This window comes from Anolis sagrei, chromosome 6 (assembly GCF_037176765.1).
Source record: "Anolis sagrei isolate rAnoSag1 chromosome 6, rAnoSag1.mat, whole genome shotgun sequence".
NCBI lineage: Eukaryota > Metazoa > Chordata > Lepidosauria > Squamata > Dactyloidae > Anolis > Anolis sagrei.
Genome location: NC_090026.1, coordinates 18,481,426 through 18,495,374, shown reverse-complemented (window position 1 = coordinate 18,495,374; position 13,949 = coordinate 18,481,426). Strand labels below are relative to the sequence as shown.

Genomic DNA, 13,949 nt, shown 5'->3' with positions numbered 1-13,949 from the left:
ACATATAGGAAGGAGAACTTAGAGCCATGGCTCTTAAAAGAGCCTAAATTGATACTCTTTAATACACAGGAAAATTGATATGATAGAACTATAGTTGCCACCAATCAAATTTGGGTGAAAGATATGTGAGTTGAAGTCAAAATAACATCTGACAAGTTGACATGAGAGACGGGACCTGGTTATGGAGATAAAATTCAACCCCTTGAATTGAACTCACAACCAAACCACTATCTAGGTCTCTCAAAACACATGTTAAAATCTTAGTATTGTGAATGAGTTGCAGGTTCCAGATCATCTTTAAGGGAAGGTCTTTGAATAAGATATTACAATAGTCTAAACGGAATGTGAGCGGAATGCAGATGAGTGTTCAAGGGAAGAATAGAAAACTTGTTATTTTAATTGCTGAATGAAAGCTGCCATCCTGTGATCAGAAAATCTTATAATGTATACCGTTTTGTTGGAAGCGATTCATAACATATAAAAATTAAACTGTGACTGATGTCTTGCTGTCTGTAGGATGTGTGAATCCATCTGCCTCTGAAAGCCCCAAAGAACTGCACAGCCAAGAGAAACCAAGCAGACACTGCAGCTTGGTGCTCAGCGGAGGAGAGGGGTATATCAATCTCAGGATAGGTAAGGCCTTTGCTTTATAGCAGGGAAAGCCATCTCTGAAGGACATTGATGCCTCTGTAGGACTCTACTTCTATGTCAGTTGGGTTCTAAGTCTTAGCTGAAGCACAGCTGATTTTGAAGATAGTGGGTGGCAAGGAGTCCTAAAGTACAACATTAATGTGGAATTAGGGGTGTTTAGGGGCCAAAAATCACCCTACTTTTTAAAATTGGGGGTCATTGGGAATATCAGGGGATTTAAAATGGGGTTGAAAGGACACATGTAACATCCGGGCTGCCCTGGTTTGGGTCTAGGCTCTGCTTTGCAGGTATATATGGAGGGAGAGTTTGTGATATCCCATTAGCAGAGGAGTGGGCAACTGTATGAGTCCAAGGACCAGATTTCTGTTCCTTGAGCCATCTGGGGGACTACATGGGATGCTAAAAATACATGAAATGAAATGGAAAGCCCTAAATGGCCAGAAATTCACTTCTGGTTTTGAAAAACAAGTGTGTTTTTCAAAGGAGTATTACCATTCTTAGAAACTTCCAAGGAAAGCAATTGATTCTGTTGTGAGGCAGAAAAGGGCCGACTTGGAGATTCAGGGGCCACAAAAACAGCCTTGGGGGTCCTTTTGGCTGCTCTTGTCCTACTGTCAGGGATAATGGCATTTTTTACCTCATTTGGACTCAGTATTCCTGTGCTCTCCTAGGGGATGACACAGATGAGCGCTATGGTGACCTTCTGTTCCCGAACCCACGCCTCCGTCGAGCTGAGCGAAGCCACCTGATTGTTTGGCAGGTGCAGGCCTGAGGTAGCAGCAGCAATGGTGATGGGCACGAGTACTGCTTTCGGTGGTATGGCTTGACTTCCCCCTCGGAAGGAATGGCACGTTTGCCAGATATTGGTGTCTTCTCCTCACCTTTCCTTCACTGCCTCTTGCCCTCTTTCCCTTCAACTTGGTTAAGTCTCTGGGGTCTGCAGGGTTTGAAGTAAAACGTGCACAAGCCAGTGATGTGGGGGAAAGCCATCTGGATACCAGGATCTGTTTTGCACAGGAAATCTACAGCTGGTGCACCTGACCTCCCCATTTTTTAAAAACCCTTCCCTTCCCATTGCTTTTAAACAGGATGTGCCTGTATAATAAATGTCCCTGCTCTGTTATGGACTGTCCTTCCCCCTTCCAATCCTGCTGCATTTGATCAGTCTTCCCTGTGTTGCAAACCAGTAGCAGCTTGCCTCTTACTACCCAGGTGGGTGGGCGCCACAGTTCAGAATGCTTAGGGCTTGTTAAAGGGCTATAGTACCAGTTGGAAGTGAAAAAGTGGTGAGAGGAGGGGGTTTTCGATTATTTGGAGCACGAGAGACCAAGAGCTGGGGCTTTCAGTCAGTTCTGAAAGAGGAGGAAAGTTTTAGGTTGATTAGAACGATGGCCTTCCCCTGTCCTTGTGGCACCCAGTTTTGAGTATGTTTTTCTGATGCATTTCTGGTTCTGTGGGTTGGAACATGGGAACAAGAACTGGAAGATCTGGAAATAACAGGCACAGACTTGACAATGCTGTTCTGCGTAAGCTGTGATGCTTCTTAAGAGTATTCTCAAGGGGGAGCTGTTTTGCTCTAGAAGCTGGACAGGCATTGGATGGTTTCTGGAGATGTTGAGTGAACCTGATCCTGCCTGGAGTACCGCAATGATGCCAGGGTCAAGACACACGCTGCACTGTTAAGTTTCTCAGGGTTGCTGTTTGTTGTTTGTCTTGTTCAGTGGGCTAATAGGAGCCTCTGGCAACATCTCAGGATCTTTTTCTGTCAGACAGTTTCTCAATAAAGCTTTACACTTATTTATTTATTCATTTAGCCTGTACTCTTCTTTGCACTGAACCAGACTGTAACTGGTTTCTCTAGAATGGTTCATAAAACAGAGAGTCAACATCTCCTTTGATTTTTTGTTTTAGTGTTCTTCTAATCAGCAAGAGCCAATTCTGAGACATGCAACGCATATTTTGGTTATTCCAGCAAAAGGGAGGATGGCTTCTTCAGATGTTGGGATGAAGAAAATGCAGAACCCTAAGGAACATGAATTATTGTATATACTTGAATATAAGCCGAGTTTTTCAGCCCTTTTTTAAGCTGAAAAAGCCCCCCTCAGCTTATACTTGAGTCAAGGTTATTTATAATTTACTCTGTTATTATTGTTGTTGTTGTTACATTTATTATTTTACTGTATTATTATTACATTTATTATTTTACTCTGTTATTACTGTTATTACAGTTCCATTATTTTACTCTACTACTACTACTGCTACTACTACTATTACTACTATTGCTACTATATTTATTGTCTTATTCACTTTATTATTATTGAAAGGATACCTAAATGCAATTACATTGAAGAATGTTAGAATAATAGTTTAATCAGAGTTAGACAGTCTTATCTTAAATTACAGTTTTATGTAAATATTCAAAAACATTTAACCTACTAATGCCTCAATTCATGTGATTTTGTTGGTATCTATTTTAGTTTGAAATTTACCAGTAGCTGCTGCATTTCCCACCCTTGGCTTATACTCAAGTCAATACATTTTCCCAGTTTTTTTTTGTGGTAAAATTAGGTGCCTTAGCTTATATTCAGGTTGGCTTTTACACGAGTATATACAGTAATTGAGACTTTCTTATTTTGGACATAGCATAAGATAACATTGGGAACGATGACTATGCTCAGCAGAGTGGAAATAAGAAGACCGCATTATAGATTATTGCAGTCTGTCAAGGCAGCTGGAAACCTGAGTTTGCAAGATCTTAACAAGGTTGTCAATAACAGAAAGTTCTGGAGTCCCTCATTCATTGAGTGCTTGTAATTCAGAGCCAACTTGATAGTAATTAACAACCATTGGCAGTGAGTAAGATGGTGGTGAGTGGGGTCAGGACATGGACAAAAATACATGAACACATTCAGACTCCAATTCTTACACAGATTATCTGGTAAGACAACTGGTAGTCCATGTGGCCGACTAATCCTCCAATTACACAGGGCTGGGGCAGGAATGAGAATGTTAAAGTGGAGCAACCATCCTGACTTATGCATTCTCAGCTTGAGAGGACAAAATGAATGTTTACTATTTGAAAGAAAAAAATCTAGTTGGAGAATAATACATTAGATGTGTCTGCAGTTACCAAAACTCAATGGATTTCTATGTCAGTTAGTTATATCCACATGGCACTTATCCATGGAGGGAGGCTTTGGATTCTGCTTGTAGGGAAGTATCCCCAGAATGATACATAAAATGATGTCACAGCATCTTCCCATTAGGAATCTCAGTGGTGCAGGCAACAATGACACCACCGCCAATCTCCATGCATGCCACACAGGAAGGGTGAGTATCCAGATAGGATGCATGGAGTACTCTACCCTGTTTTTTACTGCTTCACATAGAGCACACGCTCCCATTTTTATTTTTTAAAAGTGACCTGAAAGTTACGAACTTCCAGCTTTGTAGATGTGGTATTTAGGATCTGTTCTATGTTGGACCTTGGTGAAGTTCCAAGAGTTTGTTTAGGACCAAATACACACATTCCTACTGCAGCATAAGCTTTAGTGGAGGTAAATGGTGCAGCAAATAGTATACATAGAGAAGCTTGACAGTTCTTTTTTTTAATGGGTCTGGTATCTCACATATTCAATGGTGGAATGGGGTCCTTAAACAAAAAACTCTACAAAGATGACCCTCTGCCATTGTTCAAATCCCCAATAATTGGCTATATAGGATTCCTTGGATAGGATTGCACCTCCTCCAAGGAGGGCCTGGTGGAAGATGAAATAAACATGAGGCAACAAACAGAAAAAGTGTGCAAGTCCAAACTACCTCCTTGGTAACAGCGATGATCAATATACAGTTGGGAAACAGGTAAATGCACTCTCCCCAGTCTGTTCACGGCTTCCATATCTTTTCCAGGTCTCAAATGTCAAATACATGCAAAAAAAGAAGAAGAAGAAACAGACAAGGTCACTAATGCAAACTATTCCACAGAACAACTGTTAACATTTGACTATAAGGGTAACAAGGACTCTAAAATCTATCTGCCACATGATAAATGTCCTACTCACAACAGGGAACATAACTGTAAGGTGTGAGATAGAACAACAACATTTCAATGAAATATCCACCCAAGGAGAAAGAGAAAATATAACACTTATTTACATAAACTGTTCACATCCTAATTTATGGCATGCACATAAATGTGAAAATAATGATTAACAGGAAAGACTTGTGGTTAGATAACCTAAATGCCTGATCACTTAGTTATTTCAAGGCTATTTTTTAATGAACTCAGACCCCACAGCCCTCCACATAATGAGCACATCTTCCAATAAATAAAGGACTCAGAACAGGAGCAGAGTGAGCAAGACAAGGGTGAAAGATTCCCTTTACTCAGTATCAGGTTTAAAAAGAAACCCATTTAAGCTGAGAATAAAATGTGCTGGTGACAGGAATTTCCAGAAAATAATCTGGAACAACAAAGTTTTCATTTGGATATTTTTAAAGACACATAGCAACAAATAACATAACCTCTGTTTGTTTTCCCTATCTGGAGGAACTCCCCATGGGAAATAGTCTGATTGAATCTCACACTATTTATTTATTTATTTATTTATTCAATTTATATCCCATCTTTCCCCTGTCAAAGGATTTATGGCAGAATACAACATTTAAATTAACTATTTAATTAAGAAATGTACTATACAAAAGTTTTTTTAAAACCTGCTTAAATGCCAATGCAGTTAAAAACACATAGTTAAAACCAGTTTTAAAATAAAAAATCAAAACCTTCAATAAAAATTATTATATAAAATGCATTGCATTTAAAATACAGAAAAGGACAGAGCACAACATTTGAAACAATGCTGTGCTATACAGTTAAAATCAATCAAAGACTTGTGTAAATAGAAAGGTCTTAATCTGTCAGTGGAAAGGGAGCATAAAGGGAGCTAGTGGGATTTCCTTTGGGAGAAACTCCCACAGTTTAGGAGCAACTACTGAGGCTCCTTCCACACAACTGAATAAAATCACACATTATCTACTTTGAACTGGGATATATAGCAGTGTGGACTCATAACCCAGTTCAAAGTAGATATTGTGGGATTTTCTGCTTTGATATTCTGAGTTATATGGCTGTGTGGAAGGGACCCGAGAAGTTCCTCTTTCATGGCCTTATCAGCCTCACCTATGAAGGTGGTGGGGTCAAGAGAAAGGCTTAATGGGTGGAAAGCAATAACCAGTGTTCTGGTCACTCCGTTTGTGATATCTCCACTTGCACTTCATTTCTAGGAGCCCTTCCACACAGCCATATAACCCAGAATATCAAGGCAGAAAATCCCACAATAAATGCTTGGAACTAAGGGCCCTTCCACACAGTCTGATATTCCAGAATATCAAGGCAGAAAATCCCACAATATCTGCTTTGAACTGGGTTATCCTCCCTTGAAATTCTGGGCTATACGGCTGTGTGGAAGGGCCCTGACCTGTCTGAGTCCACACTGCCATATATACCAGTTCAAAACAGACAATGTGGGATTTTATTCAGTTGTGTGGAAGCTGAGACATTGAAATGGTGTGGCAATTCCATTTTTATTCCAGAGTTTTCTGTTTCCTATACAGGCCAACATGGTGTGTTCTTCTCACCTAACAAGAGCAGACTCCCAGGGCCCTTCCACACAGCCATATAACCCAGGATATCAAGGCAGAAAATCCCACATTATCTGCTTTGAACTGGGTTATCTGATTCACACTCAGATAATGTGGGATTTTCTGCCTTGATATTCTGGGATATAGGGCTCTGTGGAAGGGCCCTGGACTACCTGAATCCACACTGCCATATATTCTAAACCAAAGCAGAAAATGTGGAACTTTATTTAGCTGTTTGGAAGGGGCCCTAAAGATCAGTCTTATTATTCATCACCCAAAGTTATGAAGAAGAATACTGTGGTATTCATATGGAATTTCTTTTTGTTTCAATGGGGTTTCTTTCCACAACAGACTTTTCCAGTGTATTCCAGTCTTCCTCAAGATGGCAGTACAGAGCTGCAAAATACTTGTTCATTCGTTCAGTCGTTTCGGACTCTTCATGACTTCATGAATCAGTCCACGCCAGAGCTCCCTGTTGGTGGTCACCACCCCCAGCTCCTTCAAGGCCAATCCAGTCACTTCAAGGATACCGCCCATCGATCTTGTCCTTGGTCGGCCCCTCTTCCTTTTTTCTTCCATTTTCCCCAGCATAATTGTCTTCTCTAAGCTTTCAAAATACTTACAACCTGCCTAAAAAGTTACATGACAAGATGTGAATGACCTAAACTGGTTCCCAGGAGTTTCTGGTTCGATTTTTGACCATGCCTGGAAGTGTCATCTAATAAATAATTCAAGTCTGTTACAAAAATGACTCTTCCACATAACCCTATATCCCAGAATATCAAGGCAGAAAATCTCACAATATCTGCTTTGAACTGGGTTATCTGAGTCCACACTCAGATATTGTGGGATTTTTTTCCTGCTTAGATATTCTGGAATACAGGGCTGTATGGAAGGGCCCAAAGCTCACACATTTTGAATGAGGGAAACTCGGGGCCCTTCCACACAGCCCTATAACCCAGAATATCAAGGCAGGAAATCCCACAATATCTACTTTGAACTGGTTTAGCTGAGTCCACACTCAGATATTGTGGGATTTTTTCTGCCTTGATATTCTGGGATATAGGGCTGTATGGAAGGGCCCAAAGCCCAAACATTTCAGATGAGGGATACCCAGGGCCCTTCCACACAGCCATATAACCCTGAATGTCAAGGCAGGAAATCCCACAATATCTGCTTTGAACTGGGTTATCTGAGTCCACACTCAGATATTGTGGGATTTTTCTTCTGCCTTGATATTCTGGGATATAGGACTGTATGGAAGGGCCCAAAGCCCACACATTTCGGATGAGGGATACTCTAGGGGCCCTTCCACACAGCCATATAACCCAGAATATCAAGGCAGGAAATCCCACAATATCTGCTTTGAACGGTAATATATGGCAGTGTGGACTCAGATAACCCAGTTCAAAGCAGAAATTGTGGGATTTCCTGCCTTGATATTCTGGGATATAGGGCTGTGTGGAAGAGCCCTCAAGTTGTAACAATATGGCGGCCATTTTGTCTCTGTCCGTTGCTTCAAATCTTGGGCCAATGAGCAGGTGCCAGATAAGCAACTGGTATCTGATTGGCTAGAGTGTTTTGCCCATTCATCTTCCTTACTTCTGTTCCATTCTATGGCAGTACACAAGAGTGAAAGGAAGCCAAACATCCTTCTGAAGAAAACCTCAGCCATTTCTGCCATTTAAAACCCTTCCAGAGCTGGCTGCAGAGGCATTTTCAAAGCCTTGAGTTAGTGTTCTGGGTGTGGCTCAAATTGATTAAATCCTATGATTTATGGATTCAGAAGAGGGTCTCACATACATTCGTGTAGGCATAGTCAAACTTGGGCCCTCTCTGTTTTGGACTTCAACTCCCATCATTCCTAACAGCTTCAGGCCCTTTCCTTTCCCCCCTCAGCCGCTTAAGCGGCTGAGGGGGAAAAGGAAGGGGCCTGAGGCTGTTAGGAATGGTGGGAGTTGAAGTCCAAAACACTGAGAGGGCCCAAGTTTGCCCAGCCTGGTTTATGGTATGGACTACCATGGGATATAGTATTAGTTGTTGTTCATTTGTGACCTCGTGGACCAGTCCATGCCAGAGCTCCCTGTCGGCCGTCACCACCCCCAGCTCCTTCAAGATCAAGCCAGGCACTTCAAGGATACCATCCATCCATCTTGCCCTTGGTCGGCCCCTCTTCCTTTTTCCTTCCATTTTCCCCAGCATCATTGTCTTCTCTAAGTTTTTCTGTCTTCTCATGATGTGGCCAAAATACTTCATCTTGGCCTCTACTATTCTTCCCTCCAATGAGCAGCCGGGCTTTATTTCCTGAAGTATGGACTGGTTGGATCTTCTCGCGGTCCAAGGCACTCTCAGAACTTTCTTCCAACACCAAAATTCAAAAGCATCTATCATCCTTCGCTCAGCCTTCCTTATGGTCCAGCTCTCACATCCCGTAGGTGACTGGGGAATACCATTGCTTTAACTATGCAAATCTTTGTTGCCAGTGTGATGTCTCTACTCTTCACTATTTTATCAAGATTGGCAATTGCTCTCCTCCCAAGAAGTAAGCATCTTCTGATTTCCTGGCTGTAGTCTGCAACTGCAATAATCTTTGTACCTAGAAATACAAAGCTTTAACTGTACGTATTTTTGTTGCCAGTGTGATGTCTCTTCACTATTTTATCGAGATTGGTCATTGCTCTCCTCTCAATAAGTACCGTAAGCATCTTCTGATTTCCTGGCTGCAGTCTGCATCTGCAATAATCTTTGCACCTAGAAATACGAAGTCTGTCACTGCCTCCACGTTTTCTCCCTCTATTTGCCAGTTATCAATCAGTCCGGTTGCCATAATCTTGGGGTTTTTTTAAAGTTTTACTGCAACCCAGCTTTTGCACTTTCTTCTTTCACCTTGATTAGAAGGCTCCTCAGCTCCTCCATCAAAGTGGTATCATCTGCATATCTAAGGTTGCTAATGTTTCTTTCAGCTATTTTTGCCCAGCCTTGCATTCATCAAGATGTGTTCTGCATACAAGTTGAATAGGTTGGGTGAGAGTATACAACCCTGTCGTACGCCTTTCTCAATCTTGAACCAATCTGTATTAGTTAGGCCTATTTTGATAGTAACTCTCAAGCAACAAGACACTATTTATCCGGCATGTAGCAGTTAACTCATGTACAATGAATTAGGGCGCTTCCAGACGGCACTAAATCACGAGTTTTAAACAAGGGCAAAAAATCCTGGGAATTCAGAAGAGGTCCACATACAGAGTGTTTGGTCCTGGAATTTCTGCCTCCGTTGTCCAAACTTGATGTTTTGTTGCGAGATTTAGAGACTCCCAAGATGGCTGCTGCAGGACTTTTGCTGGAAATTTCAGTGATTTTTTTAAGACTCAAGCTGTGGATATACGGAGAATCACTGCAGCAAATCACTGCAACAGTTCTGTTCTTGGTCCTGGCCAGAGAAACTGTGCCGTTCATATTTTTCATGAAGTATCTGCCACACAAAGCTTATGGGTTAGGACCACTTCTCAAACAGGAGCACACACTTTCAAGCCAGGAACAGAACTTTGCCATTATTGACACTTTTAAGAGCCTGGCTGACTGGTCACCTGCCCAGACAGATTTGGTTGTGTACTTGTGGCATCAAACAGCAGGGTGCTGTTCCTGGGTTATACGTGGCTATTCCTGATCGCTCTTCTTGTGAAAAGATGTGCAACATTGACTCGTGGGCCACAACTTCGTCCTGGCCACAGAAAATGTGCCCTCCACACGTGTCAAGAAGTACCTGGAACAAAAACAAAGTTTTTGCCTTCTACTCAAGTGTCACCCTTTTAGGAACCAACCAATCAGGAACAAACATCTAAAACCTGGGAACAAGCCCAGTTAAAAAACCTGTGATTTCCGATTACAGGGACATACAGACATGTGAAGATTCGCATATTTGGTTAAAAACTGCAATATTCCCACACCTGGAATGCTCACATGTTTTGCCTTTTGTAGCAATTGCTTCAGCGTTTACAGGGAATGGCGCTTGGCCACTCTCCTATTTGCTGCGGAAGCTCCTGGGATAAAGGAACTGTCTGGATGGGCTCCTAGACTGCATTGTTAATAATCTCTCAATTCACTTCCATATCATTTCAAGGGTGACTCAAAGGCTAAAATTTGTTGAAAATGTTGTAACCGTGTGTTATAATTTGGAGGTGGGGGAGTATTTCTCTTTAAATTCCTGTACAAACAATAGCTGTGTTCACTACAAAGAAAATTCAGAACCTATATGAATGCACAATTATGCTGATAACTCTTATCTTCAGTAGGTAGTGCTCAATTTCATAGGGAAATAACACAATACTGTAATCTAAGCACTGAGAATAAAATGGTCTGAATATCCTTGGGCAGATGGGGCAAATATCTCAATAGGGCACAGTTTTTGTTGTTGTAGATCTCTGGTATTTATAAAGTATCCAAACAATGTTCTGCTCTTCTCCACACTCGCATGTTGTGGACTCCACTTTGTGGCCCCATTTCTTAAGTTTGACTCTGCATCTCGTGATGCCAGAACACAGTCTGTTCAGTACCTTCCAAGTCGCCCAGTCTTATGTGTCCCCAGGAGGGAGTTTTTTCCTCAGGTCTCAGCCACTGATTGAGGTTCCGGGTTTCAAGCAGCCACTTTTGAACTGCTTCCTGAGGTGTTCCTGCGAGTATCTCTGTAGATCTTAGAAAGCTGTTTCTTGATTTGAGGCATTGGTAGTCTTATGTGTGCCCAGGAGGGAGTTTATGATTCCCAGTTGTGCCAGGCAGCTTTCATATGACATTATTTCTCGCACCCAATTTTGCTGATAGTCAAGCAGTGTTTCTTGTAAGTCAAAGCATGGTTCAGGGTAACTCACAGGTATTTTGGTGTGCTTCAATGCTCTAGTGGGATTCCTTCCCACTGGAGCATTGAACGTGGTTGAATGTTTTGTAGATAAGAAGATATTGTAACTGCTCAGCTAAAGATACAGGTTGGATTGGCCTAGAAAAGCATTGCCATTTCTTAATCTTGTAATATCTTTTGGGGCAATTTTCCACCAGAAAAATTGGTAGATATCACTCAGATACAGAGTTCCAACATTTTCTAAAAAGCAAGAGTGGGTGGCTGGGATTGTTCTGGGGTTTTTTGTGGCAGTTCTTCTGAATGAGTTTTCTTTCTCTGCCTCACAGAAATGCAGAAAGTTTTTGCAGCTGAAGACTTCTCCAAGCTGAAGAAAAAACAAGGCGACTATCTCACAGCTCCATTTGACCCACGTTTTCCAAACACCAACCAAACTCGTAACTGTTATCAGAATTATTTGGGTGAGTTTTAAAAGAGGATAGATGCATTGCAGTGAATGAATTTTATTTGTGATGTTGAACTGTTTCTGTTATATTTTGGAGGGACATGATAACAATGGTAACAATGATCATACAAGCTTAAGTATTTTTCCCTCCAGCTTTGTATGTTATTTACACATAGAGTCTTGCTTATCCAACCTTTGCTCATCCAGCGTTCTGTATTCTCCAATGCAGTCTGCCTCCTGCCGAGATCCACAGCTGTTTCAATACATTGCGATGTTTTGGTGCTACATTCGTAAATACAGTAATTACTACATACACTTACCGTATATTCAACTACTTTTTCTGTCGTTTTGTTGTAAAACATGATGTTTTGGTGCTTAATTTGTAAAACCATAACATAATTTGACGCTTAATAGGCTTTTCCTTAATCCCTCCTTATTATACAACATTTTCGCTTCTCCAGCATTCTGTCGGCCCATTTATGTTGGATAAGCGAGACTCTACTTTAACTCTGAATCTGCAGCATGCCTGACAAACAACTAATTAAATGCAATACTAAATTATTTCATTCAAGAAAGAAGGATGCAACCTGACAGCAAGGGTTATATTTTGAGTCACTTCAGGATTGCAACTGTGGCCCTCCAAATGTGTCTGGACCACAGCACCTATATCTTCTCATCATTAGTGATACAGGCTGGAATGATGGGAGCTGTAGGCAGAACACTTCTGGACACCCAATTGACCATCCTTGTCATTCTTGAATGCTCTCATCTTGAGCTCCCATCATACTTCCTTGGAAGTAAGTCCTGTTGAACATAATGGGACTTCTGAGTAAACATGGGTAGGACCAGTGTCTCAGGAGCCAAAGCAAAATAGGGTCAGATGTCATTCTACTTCAGCCATATTTCCTTGGTAGATTAAGAGTGAAATATTGGAAAGTATTCTTGGTTAGCTTGATTTTCAGTGGAGAGAGAGAAGGGTATTCCTGGCTATGCACGACACAGATGCCATAACTGAGAAGCTCATTAAACACAGCTATGAAGCAGATTAAGCACATTAAACAAATATTAAATGACTCAGTTTAGGCAGACACTGACAGCACTTCAAAAGATGTTATGACGTCGCTTCTCCTTCTTCCTTACAGATTATTACCGATGTGTGAAGATTATGAAAGCCAAAGGAAAGGACACTGCAGTATGTGAGTGGTACCACAGGGTTTACAAGTCCCTATGTCCAATTTCTTGGGTACGTGACATTTGAATTCCTAAGCAAGCATTGCAAAAAGAGTCAAGCAGCACACTGGTATTAAATGTGAAATCTGAAGCTATTTATTTATTTATTTATTTATTAGAATATGTCTATCTTGCTCTCAAACATGATATCAGGGAAGCATTTTAAAAAAGGATTTGAAATAATTCCAGATTTAAAAATAATTTGGATAAAATAAAGTTTTAAGAAAAACCAAAACAAAGTTTCAAACTATCCCCTATGTATATCTAGTTAGCACATACTCATATTAGAGTAAAGAACATGCTGTTTTGCTACAAATGATGCATGCAGCATAACATATGGATTGCTCCCCCCCCCCCCCCCGCCCCCCAATCTCATGGCTAGGCAGCACCTCCTGACTTCAGACCAAGTGGGGCTCTGCTGGGATGATGCTTGACAGGGAAGTCAGAGGTAATGCTTTGCCGGCCCCAAAGAGACAGGCACTGTTTGTTTTGCCTTTTCAGCAATGAGGGCCCCAATTAGACATTTTTTTAAAAAAAATGTGGTTTGCCATCCACTGATTTGAACCTCCCCACTCCTCAATGCCACCTTGATCCAGATAGACACACTGAAAAAAATACTCCCCCTCTTGAAACTATAGATTAAAAAAAAAACAACACATTACAGCCTTTAAAAAGCTCTTTCACTGTTAAAATGATCATGTGTCATGTGTTCCTACAGCACCCAAATAAAGATAGTCACTGTTTTCTTTTTCTTGTGTAGTCAACCCCAGACACAACTTGAAGACACACAACTATATAGGGATTGTGTGGGAGGGAAAAGAATATAATGTGATTTATTTTGCTGTGGATCCATATGTCTTGCTTCCTCTCTTAAGGTGCCCAACTTCCTGTCTGCTTTCCCTTTCTGCAGGTAAAGCGCTGGGATGAGCAGCGTGCACAGGGAACTTTTGCTGGCAAAATATGAATCTCCCAGTCCTCTTCATCTAAAATGGAGATACCCTTGGAAAGTCCTCACAATGGCTATTATTACAACCCTATGATTCTATTCTAACCCCGTCTAGATTGATCAACCAAGCTGTGAATTGTTTCAGCAGATTGAATTATTCAGATATGTTTGTGAACTTATTTTTTAAA

At 41.2% G+C, this 13,949-nt stretch overlaps 2 protein-coding genes across 2 annotated transcripts in view; both read left to right on the top strand.

The window, feature by feature from the left end:
- LOC132777859 (C-Jun-amino-terminal kinase-interacting protein 3-like) overlaps positions 1-2,456 on the top strand; it is a 25,752-nt gene extending 23,296 nt beyond the window's left edge. Inside the window, exons 26-27 of the mRNA XM_060780374.2 lie at positions 517-633; positions 1,323-2,456. Coding sequence (XP_060636357.2) covers positions 517-633; positions 1,323-1,423 — 218 coding nt within the window. The 3' untranslated portion in view covers positions 1,424-2,456. The remainder of the gene's footprint in view (positions 1-516; positions 634-1,322) is intronic.
- Positions 1,375-13,949, top strand: COX6B2 (cytochrome c oxidase subunit 6B2). Its single transcript, XM_060783063.2, has 4 exons — positions 1,375-1,424; positions 11,470-11,601; positions 12,728-12,828; positions 13,726-13,949. The coding sequence occupies exons 2-4, from the start codon at positions 11,472-11,474 to the stop codon at positions 13,777-13,779; spliced, it is 285 nt and encodes a 94-aa protein (XP_060639046.1). The 5' UTR covers positions 1,375-1,424; positions 11,470-11,471; the 3' UTR covers positions 13,780-13,949.

What these genes read in the sequence shown, in the direction of transcription:
- COX6B2 (XM_060783063.2), top strand. Translation starts at nt 11,472, where the DNA reads ATGCAGAAAGTTTTTGCAGCTGAAGACTTCTCCAAGCTGAAGAAAAAA. An exon ending in CTGTTATCAGAATTATTTGG is followed by an intron (nt 11,602 to 12,727) that starts GTGAGTTTTAAA and finishes TCTTCCTTACAG; the next exon opens with ATTATTACCGATGTGTGAAG. An exon ending in CCCTATGTCCAATTTCTTGG is followed by an intron (nt 12,829 to 13,725) that starts GTACGTGACATT and finishes CCCTTTCTGCAG; the next exon opens with GTAAAGCGCTGGGATGAGCA.